The sequence below is a fragment of the Acinonyx jubatus genome, chromosome D2, assembly GCF_027475565.1.
Source record: "Acinonyx jubatus isolate Ajub_Pintada_27869175 chromosome D2, VMU_Ajub_asm_v1.0, whole genome shotgun sequence".
In the NCBI taxonomy this organism is placed as follows: Eukaryota; Metazoa; Chordata; class Mammalia; order Carnivora; family Felidae; genus Acinonyx; species Acinonyx jubatus.
The window spans coordinates 42,883,363-42,901,996 of NC_069393.1; the positions used below are offsets into that span (position 1 = coordinate 42,883,363).

The following is an 18,634-nucleotide window of genomic DNA, read 5'->3' on the forward strand; positions in this document are numbered from 1 at the left end:
AAAACCCATAGGTATGTAAGCCGGTAACAAGCATTTTAGAAAAGTGTTTAGCAGTATTTGTTAATCACACACATACTTTCTGACCTAGTAATTCCATGCTCAGGTATATATACCCAACAGAAAGACATATATAATGCATCTAAAGACAAAACCATGCACCTAAGAATGTATGTTCCCCAAAAACATGCATCTAAGAATATTTAAAGTGGGATTGTTGGTAATAGAAAAATCTGGAAACAGCTCAAGTGCCTTCAAGTACAGAATAAAGTATGAAATAGTCATAAAAGGTATATTATACATCAATATATATTAATTATGTCTTTATTTTCTGTGTTTCTGATGCTTTGCTATCCAGGGTCCTGCTAATCCTTAGAGAGACCGCCCCTTCTAGGACTAGCCAATTCCCAGTGACAGTAAATGACTCTCTTGCAGGGGTGCCTTTCATATGCAAACTAACCAATCCAGAGCCTGTCTCACCACCCCTGACCACCTGCTTTACGGAGCATTTTCACTCTGGGCTACTATTCCTTTGCCTTCATCCTAGGGTGAAATATCAGACAACTCAGAGCAGCCCCTACATCCCAGAGCCTGTTGAAACTAATGTCATTTCAAACCCAATACTGACTCTGCTTACCCTGTCTCACTATTCCTGCAAAAACCACCATAAAGGCTCTTGTCCACATTTTCCCCCATGCCCTTTGCCTCCTGACTGACTCTGGCACTTCCCTTTGTAGCCCTGTGTGGTGTGACATTTGGCCACCTCCAGGGAACTGTTAACAAACTATCATTTCAACGGTAGGCATCTCCTGATCTGGTGTCCTCACCATACTTGATTAACAATAAAACCTACATTAAAAAAATTTTTTTTAATGTTTATTCATTTTCGAGAGACAGAGACAGAGTATGAACGGGAGAGGGGCAGAGAGAGAGGGAGACACAGAATCTGAAGCAGGCTCCAGGCTCCAATCTGTCAGCACAGAGCCTGATGCAGGGCTCGAACTCATGAACTGTGAGATCATGACCTGAGCTGAAGTCAGATATTTAACCGACTGAGCCACTCAGGTGCCCCAAAACCTACATTTTAAAATACAGTAAGAAAAAAAAATAAGAAAAAATAAAATAAAATAAAATACAGTAAGAATGAATAAACTAAAAGTACATACAATAATAATAATGAAACTCACAAACGTGACATTGAGCAAAAGAAGGCAGTTACAAAAGAGTATGGAGTGTGTGCATTAGATGTCAATAGTATTTCCGCTGGTGGGTGTAGTGACAAGAAGGAGGCACAAGGGTTATGCTGTAGTCACTGACGATGTTCTGTTTCTTGATGGGGATGTAGACATGCATGAGCATGTTCACTTTTTGAAAACACACTGTGATTTACTCATGATTTAGGCACTTTGCTATACGAGTGTTACATATCAGTTTACATTAGGAAAACGACTAAGATTCAGCCACAATTATATTCAGAATAAAATAGAATGCATTCCAAAACAGGAAAGAACAAATTATCTGATACCTCATGGAATAAGTTCAAAAATCAACAATAAGACAAACACTAGGCAGCAGGGAGACACGAAGAAAAACAAATCAATTAATTAGAGAAACATAAAATACAACAAAATTGATTAAACAAATTAGACCTAGTTCTTTGAAAAAGATCAATAAAGAAATTCTGTCTAGTCTAACCAAGAAATAAAGGGAGACAACACAAATACACAACAGTAGCAATGAAAACAGAAATATTTCAACATATAGATACTTTCTAAATTATTGCAAATATTATACAGAGTTTTAGTAATGAATTTGAAAACACCAGTGTTATACAAGATTTTCTGTAAAGTAGACTACTAAAAATGACTCAAAGAAATGTAGAAATCAGGAAAGAGAATTTCCAAAACATCAGAGTAATAGCTCTAAGACCAGCAACCAGCCCAGGTAACTTTAGGAGTTAAATGTTTTCCAACTTTACAGAGCTCTGTCCCTCTAAGTGCAAAAGAGTGAACGATTCTCTACCCATGTTATGCAGGGAGTACAAGCCTAACACAAGTTGAACACAAGCATCTGAGAGGGAAACTATAGGTCAATGTCACATATCCATGTAGGTGGAAAATCTCAACAGCAATAACAAAAAAGCAAAACCATCACTGTATAAAAATGGGTAGCCAGGCTCAACTCCTGGGAGAGGTTTCCTCATTTATAAAAAGGAAACAACACACACACAAAAATGACTCTCTTCTTCCACTTGCTACTGTCTCTCTGGGTATGACAGCTGGAACTACCACAGCCATCCTGAAATTATGAAGAGAGCTCAGACTACACCCTGGGGACAGGCAAGTAGAAAGATGAAAAAGACCCAAGCCTTTGATCTGGGCACAGAACGTCTGCCTTGGCCAACTCTGGAGCTACCCTAGCACCAGGCCTCTTTTTATGTGAGATAATAAGTCTTCCTTATTGTTTAATCCACAGGAGATGAGCATTCTGTTACCTGCAGACAAGTGCATTCTAAAAGTATACAAAGATTAATTATATTGAACCTGAGAGGGGAAAAAAGGGAGAAAAGAGTCTAAGAATGTTTTAAAAGTCAATGGTGAGATATGGCAAACTTAGCAGAGCACATGATAAATGTGATGTTCAAGTCAATAGGGAAAGGAAGGATTTCTGAATAGTAGGAACCAATACTGAATAACGTAAAAGTTAGTTCATCACATCACAATTTATCCCAAATCAATCCCAAGTAGATGGCAGATTACACGGAAATAAAATCAAACCGTAAAAATACTAGAAGAAAGTATGGGTGAATAGTATCTACTCTGTGAATTGGGTACGACTTTCTAAAAAATACAAATACATAAACTGTTAAGTGTCTCTATGTGAAATTATTTTCTTCAGAGGCAAACAGTTAATGGGAAGAAAATACTTGACACAAATAACTATCAATTCCCTTCTGAAAGACTGGTTATAGGAACTGACAAGAAAAACGTCATCCCCAATATAAAAGAACAAAGGATCTAAGGTGTAATTTACAAAATATGAAATACAACTGACCAATGACTATATTTTTAAGTGCACAATTCCACAAGAAATGGAAATTTATCAACATTATTTTTACATGCTGCTATCAAATTGGCAAAAATGTTTAATATATCACTCAATGTTTTAAGCATAGGATCCAACAGAAACTTCCATATACTACTAGTGGATGTAAAAATTATTAAATCTTTCTATAATCAATTTGAAAATAGGTATCAACTATATAAAGAACTTTAAAAAATTATTGTCCTTGGTTTGGTAATTCCCCTCCTTAAGAAGTAGAAGGACATAAATATAGATGCAATAAAATTGCATATATTTTGGAAGTCCATTCCAACATTATTCCATAGTATTATGATATAAATGCCTAAACATTCACCGTATAGAAAGACAAAATAAGTGATGGCTCCTTGTAAGCTGAGAAATGTGTTTCCATTAAAAATCATAGTAAAGAAGAGTGAAAGCAATGAGAAAATGCTTCCAATATAGCATGAAGTGGGAAAGTCAGGATATAAAATGTATGTACAATAAACAGCAATTTGATCAATATACATATCACTTTCTCTATCGCTATGAACAGAGCAAGGGAAAAAAAAGAAAAAAAAAGAAAAAAGAAGGCAAAAGCACCAGAAATGCTAACAGTATTTATTCCTCGATTCAGAGATCATGGCTGACTTTTATATTCTTCTTTTCATTTATCTGTATTTTCTAATCATTCTACCCTAAATGAGCATGTATTGATGCTATCTTCAAAATGAAGTGATACATGTACTTAAAATGAAATACTTAATTGTATCTTTTCCTTATCCCTTTACTCGGATCAAGCTGCAGGGTTTGTTTTGGTTCTCAGCTCTATCAAAAGTGGTTCTGCACAAGGATTCGGAACGGTTGACATTTTACTCGGGAAATATGCTGCAAGAATGCTAATCCATGACGAGACTGAAGTTTATTTCTCTTCTGTGACTCACTGTGCACAGCTGGGAGCCTCTATCAGAGCAGCTTCATAGACACACTGCACAATACTCTGGCTGGATTCTCCCAGCCCCACCACTGCCCATCTCTCTTTCCTCACTGCTCAATCTACGACGTAGCTCCTGGTACCAGCTGCTGGAGCCGCCAGGTAAAGGATTCCACCTGTGCCCTAAGAGGCAGTCTCTACTTCATCACTAGAGCTATCCTGTCTACTGGCTGCTGCCTCTTCCACCTGGCCTCACTGCTTAAAACTTCTGAACCCTGAGAATGTGGGACGATTTGTTAACACAGTGTGGCAGACCTGGGCAAGAATGTTAACGATGCATGTTCAAACCCCTGGAGGGCTGGGGTCCTAAGGCATGGCGATCACTACATGATGAGCAATTATGACTCTGAATTATCAGCAGTCACGGACCCTCCCAGGGACATGATATCAAGGAGTGCATTTGATTCCTGTCCAAAGCCAGCTTTCATGAAGAATGGAAATTGACAGAGAAAACGGAAGAAGCATCTTAAACTGGTTAAAGGAGAATGAAGGCCTCCTAGTTCCTCGGGTAATTACTGGAATGAGGAGGCTGAGCCAAAGGCGTTGGTGGGACTTCAGCAGGCTCTAGACCAACAGGAAACAGCTCTGAGGCCCTAATGCTGGCTCTGGAGGTGGTGGGTAGGGTGGGGTGACAGGAGGATGGGGTGGAAAGTAGAGTGAGGGGGTCATGGAACCGCATAGTCCTGCGTTCAGAAAAAATGCCCCAGGTCCTCTGCTACAATCACCCTCAGGTAATCTGCCCTCCAGCCCCAGCACAGTCACATGATTGCTGGTGCTACATAACTGAGTCTTTCCAGTCTCTGGGCCTCAGTTTCCCAAGAGGAGCTGCTCAAAAAACCACAGAGATACTGGGGATGGGAAAGATGGGGCAGGGGAGCTCAGGGTCCCCTACCCCAATTCCCTATCTATGCAACCACTCCATGTCTGCTTCTACAACTATTTAATATATTTGGGTTCCAAGAAGATTCTGCTGGAACAGATTTTCTAGGACTAAAGTAAAGCTTGAAAACACTGGACTAAATTCTTTCTCAGTCTCTTGGCTCTCTGTCACAAGGAACAGAAACAGCCCGTTCTCTCTCATCACACCAGAGTATTCTTTGTCCTGGAATGCCAACACATAGAGCAAACTCATAGGCTTTCCTGATGCTTTCTGCCCACCTTCCCACCCTCCTGGCCAAGGAGACAGGCCAGCCTCCACGAAACCAGTGAATCAGGTGGATAGCGCCCATGGGAAATGACGTTCAAAGGGCCTTCGGGCATCAGGCAGTTTCCCTAGGGTGTCACTGCAGCAGGGACTCTTGTGTTAGTGGAAGGAAATGTGTCTCCCACATCAGTATCATTGGGATGGAAAAGGGTGGAGATCCTCAGCAATCATGTCACAGAAAAATGTTTCTGCAAGGCTGTAGCTTGTGTCATACTTGTGGGAAAAAAAGACACCCACGTTTTCCTTCTTCCTTTAATCACACCAAAACAGTTCTAAAAACAAAATTTCATCAGAGGCCAAGTTCCCAGCACACTCTCCCTCATGGTCTTTATATAAGGAGTGGATATCTGGTCCCATGCATAGAAGGGGGAACGGTCAGTGCCGGTCACACAGAGCCCTCCTCCTGTCTCTGGCCTCAGGCTTTGGCTATTGCCCAGGGAGCATCAAGGTGGAAGGCCACGTTCTTTTTCTTAAGTTCATTTATTTTGAGAGAGACAGAAACAACATGAGTGGAGGAGGGGCAGAGAGCAAGGGAAAGAGAGATGCCAAGCAGGCTCCACACTGTCTGCACAGAGTCCAACATAGGGCTTGATCCCATGAACCGTGGGAGTATGACCCAAACCGAGACCAAGAGTCGGATGCTTAACCAACCGAGCCACTCAGGCACCCCATGGAAGGCCATGTTCTAAGCCTGCCTAGAAGTGTCTGCTCTTTTGGGGTCTGGGATAGAATGCTCAGAGATGGGGTGTGGCCCCACCTGCCAGAAGCTGATGGCCCACGCCACACAGGAGAGTACTCACTGCCCAGCGCTGCATCAGGGTCATTACACCAACTGACCCCCTGATTCGACCAGGAGACCTGTATTATCTGCACCTCCCATCTGAGAAAATGAAGGTTCAGAGAAGGGAAGTGGCTGCAAAAACTCAGGAGAAGCAGATCCAGGAGTGACACAAAGGCCCCCAAGTCAGTGAGACAACATATGTGTAAGGCACCTATGTTCACAGTAGGTGTTCAATGGTCCCTGCTCTGTTCCCTCCTGTCCTATGCTAAACAACTTTTCCATACCCCAACCTTTGGTAACTTCCTGATAGGTGGTTTCCCACAATCCCACCCAGTTCATGTCATAAGCTAAGGACATTTGCCTGAGTAAGCCCGTGGGACTCTCCTTTGCAGATTTCTGTCTGAACAAAGAGAAAGCCAAGTAGAAACTATGGAGCTCTGATAGTAACAAGCATGCACCTCCAGGTAAAATGCCAGGCCAAGTCCTATGGGAGCCTGACGTGACTTTCCAGCAAAGCCTGCTCCCCACGGGGTTGCTTGGTGATCACCCATGCCAGACAGCTCCAAGCCCAACACAGAGATGATTGATATTTTGCCGGGAGTTACACAGCAGGCTCGTGACATAGACCTTTGATTTTGCCATCCAGCACTCCCTCAACAAGAACGCACTTCCTGGATGAGATAATTTAATTAGTATTTGTCCAGCACCCTGCAGCGAAAGGCAATCACCTACCCCTTCCATCCTCTGAAGGGGCTGAGTAATCCACAGTCTCTTGATGCCATTTAATCTAAAACATCTGGGTGACTCACCCTCCCTGAGATTTCCCTCCAGAGTATTTACCTTAAGAAAACATCCATTTGTTCCCTAATTTAAACAATTCCTCTTGGTTTAAATCTTAAAGAAACTACTTGGTTTTTGTTTTTGTGCCCATGTTTGTTTGTTTGCTACAGTTATTTTTAAAGTTATATATGCGTATTTATATATACCTATATACTTGTATATACATATATACATATAGGTATACATATATAATTAAGATATATTTATTATAATAACAGCTTACAGAATATATAAGATATAGAATTTATATAAATATAAGTAGAGAGAGAGAATAGAATATATACATATATTGAGATAAGCACCATTTTTGCAGAAAACCCCTGACCCTGCTCTAACATGACAGCATCTAGCAGTCAGCCCAATTGGCTCCTGTAACCATTCTGAATTGGGTGTGGCCAAAGAGATGCGGTTGAGGGGGGCTCCTCAGAGGTGCCCCTGCTTCCTTAGAATGAATGATCTCTGCCTTTGTGTGTTTCAGGACCCTAACCCTCAAATCTGCTCTCCACCCTAAACTTTACTTTTAGGTCACACCAATTTCCCAGCCCTACCCTTCACAGCTCTGTCTTCTACCAGGAACCATAGCCCAGAGCTGCCTTCAAATGCTGCCCTAAGCCTAAGCACTCTGCCCCAGTCCCCTTGCCTTGCTTCATCCTGAAACCTCCCAGACCTTGTTTGAATGCACCCTGGGCCTGAATAACAAACATTTGCTATGGTAAATCCCATTCCCCGCTTTCCAGATAACTTCTCCTTAGCAGAGATAAGCTGCCAGGCAGACAGATAACAACTGGGATATGCAGTTATTAAGGTCAGATTTTAAAATGACAAAAGGATACGTTTTAAAATAAAGCCCACTTGAAAATCAGCTTCCCTTCCAACTCAATTACATTCAGGCCTCCTGCTCTGAGGCTCCTTAGACTGAGAGATTCCAGCTCCCATTGGCTTTGGGGGTATTGGAGGAGAGTTGCCATGGCAACATGGAAGGCCCAGACACCTGAAACAGGAAGTGAAGGACACGGGTGCCTCTGGGTCTCTCAGGCACCTGGAGCTGCCAGTGTGGCCCTATGAGGCAGGGGCCCCCACAGCCAATGTTTCCACCTACTGTGGGACCTTGTTGAAGCTAAGCTCAAAGAAGGGTGATGGGGGCAGCAAGGGAGCCAGCAGGCAGGGCCTGAGTGTCTCCAGCCTCTCAGGACCACGGGGATGAAGGCATGTATGGTAGCAGATGTGAATAGTCGCTTCAGCAGGTAGCTACACTCTGCAAGACCGTGTTGTAACAGAGTGACTAAAAGGGCTCCCCGATGCTGGTTTCTCCTCACCAGCTGGAAGTCCTAACACAAGCCAACTTCTGTTGCCATCATGAATGACCCAGACCAATGCTGACTACCCATCCCTGGCCCCAACCAAGCCTCACAGCTTTGGGCATCCCTAGTAGACATCACAAGCCACCCCTGATGCTCTTGACATTGCACATCACACCTTGGTCCTCCAGGGTTATCACACCATAGTAGCCAACTCACTTTATGATGGCACAAACAAACCTCTGAGCTCAAAAATATCATCAAACCATGTTTGTCACTGCTGCACCATGACCAATTATTGAACCTCTTGTTATTTAAATGACCAACCTATGACTCCACTTTCTGTCATAAGATGGGCTGAAACCCCCCAACTCCCACATCACATATGGACCCCCAGCCATCCCAGTCTCTTGGTGGTGACGACCATCCCCAGCATGTCCTCTAGCCCTTACACCCACCACCATTCCATACATGTATCCTTCTACCTGCTCCTCAAAGAGCACAGCCAAAGAATCCCCTCACCCAGATTCTCAATATCCCAACAGCACGTTAGCCTTTCCTGCCCCTCCACCACCCCCAGCTAATGCTGGAGGCCAGGCTAGAGGGCTCATTGCCAAGGGTTTATCCTGCCCTGAAGAGAGCTCACTATGCCCTATTCATCTTTTGGGCACTAATTAGTAGAGATATCCTCCTTTCAAGTGTATAGAAATATATGTGTGTGTGACTGTATGAGCCTGTGCCCGAGTGTATGCCAACTAGTTAATGGCCCAACAAACACTGGGCCTTCTATGAGGACCATTCCTAGGAGTGCATCTAAGCCAGCTGGGTGACCTGGCCCTGGGCAGCCAGCCACAGGCCTTTACCTGCAACCCCATCATCAGCCCCACACTGGCTCACAATGACCACATCTGAAGTTCTTGGATAACTGTTCCAATACCTTTCTTGCTACATTGACTTCTTGGTCCTAATACCTACCAGACTCTTGACTTCACAAGCCTCCCCTTAACTTTGGGGTTCCAACTCTGAGGAAAGGCTACCTTCCTCACCCCCAAGTCTTCAGCCCTGAAAATCTCCCATAGGAGGAGAGAGAAAAAGGCAAAGTATCACCAGAAAGAGACCCCAGGCCAGACACTTGCATTAGCACCAAATAAAGTAGCCTAACCCCACCCTGAGCTATGTAGCTTGTCTGCCTCTCCCATCTCCCTCCACTGGGCTCCACTGCTCCCTGCTTCCCACACTCCTCGTGGCTCATTTTTCTGTTCTTAGATCTGGGGGGGAACCGGCCGTAACAGCAGACTCCTGCCTCAGCCACAGTTACACCTGTCCCTGTGGTTGGGCTAATTTTGGCCACTCTGGGGAAAATACATTATCCCTTCCAGCCTCAGCCTAGGCCTGCATGGTTGGCCATCTAGGGCCAAGCAGTGAGACCAGGTGGTGCCAGGGGCCCTGCTGTACTCAGAGACTGTATTAGCAGAACTTCCTGGCTGAAAACTACTCTTAGTCTTCTCCACACTGTGCCCCATAAACACCAGCATCAATGGCAGCAGCATCAGAGAGAGACAGGAAGAGGGGATTTTTGTGCTGGTTAACACCTGCTCAGAACACAGAACCAGTGACCCAGCCACAGGAGGAGAGGGAGAAGGGTGCCCTGATGCTTACCTTCCTCATGTCTTTGCCAAAGGTCTCACTATAGGTTGTGCCGAGGATTTCAAACTGGACGTAGGGATTCGAGCTGTCCTCCCGAAACTCCATCACCCCTGTGAGGCCAGTGATGTGGCCCTGCAGGAGAGAAGGAAAACCCATTGAGGAAAATGTGGATGGAAGGGATAGAGTCCCAAAGACAAAGAAGGGAAGGAAGTAGTCACCAAGAAGGGGACAATCAAGATCTTGAGGAAGCACCAGACAGGCTATAAATGAGGACCGGGCTGCTAGCAGTCCTATAGCCGCAGAGCAAGATTGACACTTCCTAGACCGCTGCTCACAGGGGAAATCCCTAAGGCTTGCACTTGATATTCAGGTGGTCAGTATGATTAGAGCACATGCTCTGTGCCACATATTGTGCTTGCTATATAGGTCAAAAAGTGACAGTTCTGTCTCCACCCTCCTGGACCTCACAGTCTTCCCGTGCATCCTGCTCCATGGGTCACCTTAGCCTGAGCCAAAAGAAAAGTCAAAGGTCAACAGAGCCTTTGGGCAGCAAAGCATGAGCACTAGAGGCCAACACCAGCTCAAGTCCTGGCTTTGCCACCTGTGTCACCTTGGGCAAGCCATCTCCCATCATCTCCAGCCTGAAGTTAATTAGATCCACATCACAGGGCCTGCAAGGGCCAAAGGATAAAATGTGTACAAAGCACAGTGTCTGGCACAGACTGTCTGTGGTGGGTGTGCAAGCCCTGCCCCCTTCTCAGGCCATTCAGTGGGTTCTGTAGAAGCAGGTGGCAGAGGGGCTGAGGGAGCCTATGGCAAACCCCCTCTCCCTTCAACCCACCCCCTCCCTAGGGTGGCGATTCCATCCAGCCTTGTTCTCCCATAGACCATGAGCTGGGAGAGTCCCAGATCCTGAGCTGGCCAAAGAGGGGCCCCAGCTCTGGCTCAGGCTGCAATAGATTCAACCAACACCGGAATACGTTCACTGCTATTGACAGTGCACACAATTTATTGTGACTACAATTCCTAGCACTATAGATTTCCCTAAATGCTCTTTTGAAGCCTCTGAAAGCCAATTCACTCTAACAAGTCTTCTATGGATTACCCAATTCACTTCAAATTCAGCCTTCCAACTTGGTGTCGTGCCTGAGTGTGTGCGACAGGTCATAAATGCAGAACACATGTGCACACACACGAACACACACAAGCTAAAGTCTTAGCGATCAGCACGTGTACTGCATACTGAGACAGCCTCTTATGAATAGTGGCCACCTGCATGGTAGGGTATCTGGCTCACCGGAGCTGGGCAGTTGCCTCCATTGGTTGCTTAAGCAACTCTAAAGTCCAATCTCCTTGTAGAAAACAGAGAAAACAATAATAATAAATCTATGAAGCCCAACTCACCAGCCCTAAATGCTGGGAAAGGAAGAGTGGCAAGGAGGGAGGTCTGTGGGGGGCCTGCAGGGACAACCACACGAAGAGCTCAGTTTCAGACCACCTGCTCAAGGGTGTGTGTGTGTCTGTGTGTGTGTGTCTGTGTGTGTCTGCACACATGTGCATGCAAGGAAGGACCTGTCTTCAGCCTTAGCCCAATGGGTGTCCCCTTACACACACCTTTTTGATCGTGTCCAGCATGGACCTTCCTCCATTCCATGGCTTGGTGGACTTGCGTATACAGTTCAGGCTCGCCATGCTATGCCACTTCCGGTCCTCCAGCTTCCGGTGGAAGGCATTGGCCAGCATCAGGACACTGTCATACAGGTAGAGGTTGGAGATCTGCAAACACAAAGGCGGTGAAACCCTTTCCACTGATGCATTTTCAGAGAAGGGGAGCAGCAGAGGCCTTGGGTGATCCAGGATGCCAACACTAACAAGTGGTGCCAGTATCTATACCACAATCCTCTAGCTTCTAGTTGTTCATTCAAAAACCTTGGGGCACCTGGGTGGCTCAGTTGGTTAAGCGACCAACTTTGGCTCAGGTCATGATCTCGCAGTTCGTGAGTTCAAGCCCCACGTCTGGCTCTATGCTGACAGCTCAGAGCCTGGAGCCTGCTTCTGATTCTGTGTCTCCCTCTCTCTCTGTCCCTCTCCCATTCACACTCTGTCTCTGTCTCAAAAATAAATAAACGTTAAAAAATTTTTTTAAACAAAAAAACCCAAAAACCTGGCCAGGCACTGGAGTCTTAAGCAGAATAAGAACTAGCCCTGATTCAGGAACTAGAGTGGGAAGTGGATCTGTACATCATGAGAACAAGCATGGCCATCACCATGGTTGAGACTTGCACCCAGGCTTTGTGCAAGACTGGAATGGGGCATCCTGCTCACATAACACAGGATGGAGGGAAGGATAGACAGAAAGGATAGACAGAAGGATTAGTACGATAAAGGGTAGAGAGCATTACAGGGAGGCAGAATTATGCAAAGGCATGAAGGTACAAAGGAGTGGGGTCAGGTAGGGCAGGGTCCACCAGCAGTGATCAGATATGAAAGATTTTAGACTTTGTGGACCTTAAAGTCTCTTTTGCAATGCTCAGCTCTGCTCTTACTGCAGAAAAGCAGCCAAAGACAGTATGTAACAAAGGATGTGCCAATAAATCTTTATTTTAAAAAATAGGCAGTAAGCTGGATTGAGCTGGAGACTACAGTTGGCCAAGCCTTGGGGTAGAGGGATTGAAAACAGTGCCAAATATCTGTATTAATGGGTACAGTAGAGATGAAGTGGGATCAAGGGGGAGGTGGGGATCAGGGATCTAGCCATGTTGAGCCTCATGGGCCATGCTAAGGAGTAACAACATAGGTGACTTTAGGGAGAAGGATGCCATTGGTGGGATCTGTACCCAGAAATCAGATATGTGCCTTGGAAAGACTGCTCTGATCCCCAGATAGGCCTGAGGTCAATGATGGCCTGAGTGACACTGGCAGCTTGTGGTTATAGAATATCTGAGGACACAGAGCCTGCTCTGCAGCGGCATCACTGCCAGCCAGGGGATACGTTTGGGAATTTCAACTGTGCACATATGAGAACTATCCCTCTGCTTAACTGCTAAGTAGAGATGGCTCATAGAAGAAACAAAGCCCATCTCAGAGCTCTTGAGAGCATGATTGCAAGGGAAAAGCTGGTACACTGGTGAGGAGAGCTGTACAAGAGCCCTGGTATCCAGGGATGGGACAGGTCCAGCTCATCCTCCTGACTACAGTTCAAGACCCTGATCCAGATGAACCTGAACACCAGCACCTGCCTTCTCAGGGGCCCATCAAGAGTCCTCTGTAGGGTGGAAGGCAGCCCTGTTCTTAGATATTACCTGCACACTATCCCTCTCCTCCAAGGGAGGTGTCATGAAGCACAAAGGTAGGAGAGTCAGGGGAGGGCGTGGGTAGGAGGTAATGTCCACCCTTGTTCAGGTGTGTGGTCCCTCCTGGGTAACTGGTGCACAAACAACCATCAGCCAAAGTGGGTCAAGGGGATGATTCTCTGCACACCTAAGCAGCAAGGTGTCTGCTAAAAATATTTCAGAAAAACAAAATCACTGGATATAAATAGGAAAATGTGTCAACCTCTTAGGACTCCTGGGAGAATCAAATAAGATCCTTGGTCTGCAGGAAGAACCCCTGCTGCCTTCCAACTTTACCCCTCACCACTCCCCAGTATGGCCCTCACACCCCAGTATCTACGTGCCTTATTCTCCACCTGCAGTTTCTTTCCTCACCTGTCTTGGACTGGGTGCTCCCAAAGCACAGCCCCAGGCAAGAGCTTGGGTAGCATGAACCGTTTTCTACAAGTGAAATCAGAGATGGGCTAATAGAGCTGGTACTGGACATCAAAACCATCTGCTCCATCACAACTGTCCAGTAACTCATGCTAACCAACCCTCAGGGGCATTTCTGCTACACCATGTCAAGCAGAGCTGACTACTTCTTCTGTGGGTGTCCCTGTGTCCTGCCCATTCCTACAGAGCCCTGCCTTATCCACCTTCAACCCATGTCCTTACAGTGGACACAGGGATGTATGCCACTAAGGCCTTCATAAGAAATGGGTGGAGGATGGACAGCAATGTTGCAGATGTGGCAGGAGTGTTCCTGGGACACCTGAGCACCGCTGACTTAACCAAGGCCTCCAAGTATTTTGGTGCCTGGTGACATTTTCTGGGGCCCTGAAATACACGTGTGCTTACCTGACAGCAGAGAGAAGTCACTGCCATCACGAAGAATTGACCTCCTGCCCTACAGGCAACACCAGGGTAGAACCGTACCTCTCACTGCTCGAGCCCTGAGCAAGCATTTCCCTCCTGAGAAGGACTAACCCACTCTCTGTGTTTGTCAAATCCTCAATCCTCAGGAGCCCCTACCACTGCAAAATTATTTTTGACAGGTCCACCTCCCCTCTGGAATACAAACTCATAATGGAGATGTTGTTTTAGGCCACTTGGAACAGCACAGCCCCAGTTGTGACCCAGACCAGCACCCAAAGGAATCCCTTTTTGCCTCCAGCACTTCTATTCACAAGGAATTAAGGTACTTAACAAATGAATGAATGCAAAGAGGCTGGCAATGAAGAGGCAAAAACAGGATGTGACTCAGAAAGGCCAAAGGAAGCCCTCAGCCTTCCCACAAGTATGTCTGCTGGGAAGGATGAACACACTTTAGTTCAAAGGAACAAGCTTTCAGTTCAAAGGCTTTAGCAATGTTCTTTTCCAGATAGATATATGTATCTGGAAATATATATATATATATATATATATATATATATATATATACACATATATAAAACATGCATATTTACAACTTTTATATAAATATGTATATATTCATATATAACTTGTATATAACTTTTATAAATGAAACATGTGTGTGTGTGTCTGTGTGTGTGTGTATAATGTATGTATGTATACAACTTTTTTCTTACTATCTCTAAACACAGCATCCAGCACCAACCAAAGCATACAGGTGGTGTTTAATATATGTTGGATGGATGGATGGATGGATGGATGGATGGATGGATGGCTAAATGAATAGATGAATGAGGGGATGGATAGGTGAAAGGGAGGAGGAGTGGATGGATGGAAAGATAGAGGGGGAGATGGATGGATGGATGGATGGATGGATGGATGGATGGATGGATCTCCTGCTAAGAGGATACACACTGATCTTGGTTCCCCAAAAGAGAAAACAGTAGGAAGAAGAGATTGGGCACCTCCACTTTGACTTGGCAGAGAACCTCCTTTGTTCAAACAGCATCTTGCTTCTCATTTACAGCCTGCTCAAAATGTCTTCTCGATCCCCACTTGGAGCTCCACCTTCTCTCACTCCTGCCCCTTCTCCTGATAAGATGCTATGTCAGTACTTCTCTCTGCTGTGGGCAGACACTAACACCCTGTGTTGATCTGTGGCCCTATCTCTGCTGTTCAACTTCAGCATCCTCACACTGAGAAGACATGTGTAGGGATGCAAAGGGAGAGCACTACCTTCACAGTCTGGTTGTCTGGAGACTGGAGACGGGACCTTTAGGGGAAAAGATCAAGAGCAGATAGTAGAAAGGCAGCCTCTGCTTGGGGCTCTGTCTGGGTCTTGATAAATATAAGGCAAGCCTTTTCTCAGGGTGGGTGGGTGGAGACCAGCATCAGGGCATGGTCACGACCAGCCCCTGAGCCAAGAGTGGTCTGGAAGGAGAGAGGCTCCCAACTGTATGAACACTCACTCAAATGTCAGGTTCAAGGGGCTAACAGCCCAAGCTGGGAGCCCCAGGCCACAGGGGCAGAGAAAAGGGGCCTGGTTTGAGGGAATGCTTGCCTCTTTTCCCTCACTTCTCAGGTAAGACACAGCACAGTTCATTCAGAGCAGACAGACAAGCAGAGCTGATACTGTCACTATTTAAACCCTCATCCCCTCTGGCTGGCCTAGGGACATTGCAGCACAAAAGTGACAAGGAACCAAAAAAAAAAAAAAAAAGACATTTCAGGTGAAAGTAGACCTGAAAAGAAGACAGACCGAGGTTTGAGGCCAAGGGCATGGCAGAATAAAGACCTGGATGCAAAGCAAATGACCTGGGACCAGGTCAGACAATATAAAGTCAGAGGCAGACAAAAGCCACAGCCAGGCAAGGGGTCTGAGGCTGGAGCCTCCATTCTGAGTGGGGACAGAGCTAGAATGGAACCCAGCTGGTTCAGTTAGCCACCTTAGAGGTGTATGCCTGATCCCTCTTTCACTGCCGTACAGCACAACTCTTACTGTACTGAGTGTGCAGCTTAGCCGGGTGGCCTTGCAGGATGAGCAAGAGTTTTGGATTCATCCCAGCCTGGGCCACCTCTGCTCACTGCTATTCCTCCTCCAGTGCATGGAGACAGCAGGTGCTCAATAAATGCTTATTGAATTAGTGAATTGAATCTCCACTTGCATTCATGCAGAGTGATGTTGAACAAGTCATTTAATGCTTAAGACTCACCTTGATGACAAGAAAATACAATGTGATCAGCAGCCCTGGAGAGGTGCACCCTGGAGGGGTGGCCCTGAATAACTCCCCTGAGAACTGCGGGATCGTAGTACTCATGCGTGCCAAGTACTGTCCTAACTTCTTTGTGTGCAGCTTTATTTTAGGAGGGAGAAGAAACAGGAAGAAATGGAAGGGGGAATACAAGACCTACACAGGCTCCTGACTTCAATGTGGATGGTCTGAGAGCTCCTCCAAGGTGCCCCATCTCTGAGCCCAGCATGAGTCTGGGACACAGAAGCCTTAGAACCACTGGGAAAAGAACTTGTATCTGCCAACACCACTCGCCCTCTTCCCCAATGCCCCTTGGCCTGAATGCTTTTCAAGGAGGAGCAGGAGTTGTATCTGGATTTGTAGCTTGTGGCTGGGAAGACTGAGCAAAGATCCCCCTGAGCATTATATCCCCAGTTCTGCCTGCACACTGCTCACCTGGACACATGTCCCTGGTCTCCTCCTGGCCCCAGCAGCCCCGTCACAGCTGCCATAGCCCCCTGGCCTGAGCCAGACCTTTTGGGTCTGCAAGGGCTGAGGCGCTGCAGAGCATCCCTTTATGGGAAAAGCCACTCCTCTGCCTCTGGGGTGTTCTGTAAAAGGTTCCAATATCGGAAGGCCCAGAGTGGGGGCCTCACTATGCCTGACTCAGGCTCCTGAAAGGGAGGTGGCTTGGCCCATTGCAGTTGAAGGTCTGACATGTGTCCTGCAGGGCTGGCTCAACCACAGGAGACCACCCAGGTGTGCAGGAGAAAGAGGGAGGCAGGCAGGCAGGGCTAGAACAGGGGCAGCTCCAGCCCAGCTCTGTGGGAAGCACCATGCTCTGTACTCTGCCTTGTCACCTGTCCCTTGCCCAGGCTTAGGGGCTTCAATCCCAAGGAAGCTTCCTTATGTCCTGTCTATGTGGTCATCTCCTACAACCACAGCGTGGTTCAAGTGCCCTCATTTCTCCCTGAGGAAATAGTAACTACTGGTTACCTTGTCTCCCAGCCTTGGGCCCTCCCCCACCCCTGCACAGAGTTGTCTTTCCTGGATGCACATCCTGCCCTGTCACATCTCCAAAGGCCACACCCTGGTCCTCGGCACCCTGGCGGCTATCCCCCTTTCTGACTGAATTTCCAACATTTCCCACCTCCCACCTCTAGCCTCAGACACACTGAACTCTGCCCCTGTTCTCCTGGGCCCCTGGGCTTTTGTATATGTCATTCTTCCTAACTGGTACCTGCTACAGAATAGAGATGAAACTTCCCCATTTATGCAGAGCTTGTGGGAATTAAGAAAGAGAGCATTTTTGAATGTCTAACATAGGAACTGTCATATAATCAGTGCATAATGAGGGTTTGTGGAATTAATGAATGCTGAATGAATAGATTTAAATCTGTTTTTAGGAAAAAGAACACCAAAGTAAAGATATACCAAGGTATTTGCAAAAAGAATGCTTCTCAGAATACAACTGATGGAGGGGGCACCTGGGTGGCTCAATTGGTTAAACATCTGACTTTGGCTCAGATCATGATCTCACAGTCCGTGGGTTCCAGCCTGGAGTCAGGCTTCGTGCTGACAGCTCAGAACCAGGAGCCTGCTTCAAATTCTCTGTCTTCTCCTCTCTCTGCCCCTCCCCTGCTCACACTCTGTCTCTCTGTCTCTCTCTCAAAAATAATAAACATTAAAAAAAAAATAAAGAGTATCATTGATGGAGGATACAAGCCATGCTGAGAAAAGGGTATAGGAGCTCTGGACCAATATATTCCGTGGGGAAGTGTCCATCTCCAATCAGAATCTGGGGTCTGCATTTCCAGGAGATGGGAGTATCCTAGCAAACTTGTATTTCCAAAGCCAATAATCTGTGCAGGAAGTGGGTCTTTGGAAGGGAAATGGGAAAGGTGAGGAAACATTTCTCAGAGGTAGAGGAGAGAATTTGGCCAGGAGGCCTTGATTGGGGCTTGCAGCCCTTGAGAGACCCAGGTAGACCTCTTGGCTGCCCAATGATCAAAGACCAATCCCATGAAGCCAACTGAGGACCCTGGATATGGAAAAACAGATTTTATTCTTTTAAGAGTTGGCACCAGAATCCCCACTACATCAGTAATTATATTTTATATAGTTATAGTTTATATTCCTGTGTTAGCAGGGGCAAAGGCTACCAGAAAGATTGTTACGTTTATCTTCATGAAAAAATAAGGAGAATTTACTTTGGAGTCAAGACCCAGAGGAAGAAAATAGAGGATGGATAGAAAAGTCAGCAGGAAAGAGAGTGTGAGGTCCCGGGGGGAGGGGACAAGCAGAGAACATTCCTCAGCAGGAAAGGACTGAGGACATCACAGGCTGTCTGTGC

At 46.1% G+C, this 18,634-nt stretch overlaps 1 protein-coding gene across 2 annotated transcripts in view; it reads right to left on the reverse strand.

The window, feature by feature from the left end:
- The window catches only part of GRID1 (glutamate ionotropic receptor delta type subunit 1), a 689,073-nt gene that overhangs the window by 201,170 nt on the left and 469,269 nt on the right, over positions 1 to 18,634 (reverse strand). For both annotated transcript variants that reach the window (XM_027062464.2, XM_027062467.2), the window contains exons 7-8: positions 11,439 to 11,600; positions 9,837 to 9,956 (exon numbers count right to left, since the gene is read on the reverse strand). In XM_027062464.2, the coding sequence (XP_026918265.1) occupies positions 9,837 to 9,956; positions 11,439 to 11,600 (282 nt within the window). The remainder of the gene's footprint in view (positions 1 to 9,836; positions 9,957 to 11,438; positions 11,601 to 18,634) is intronic.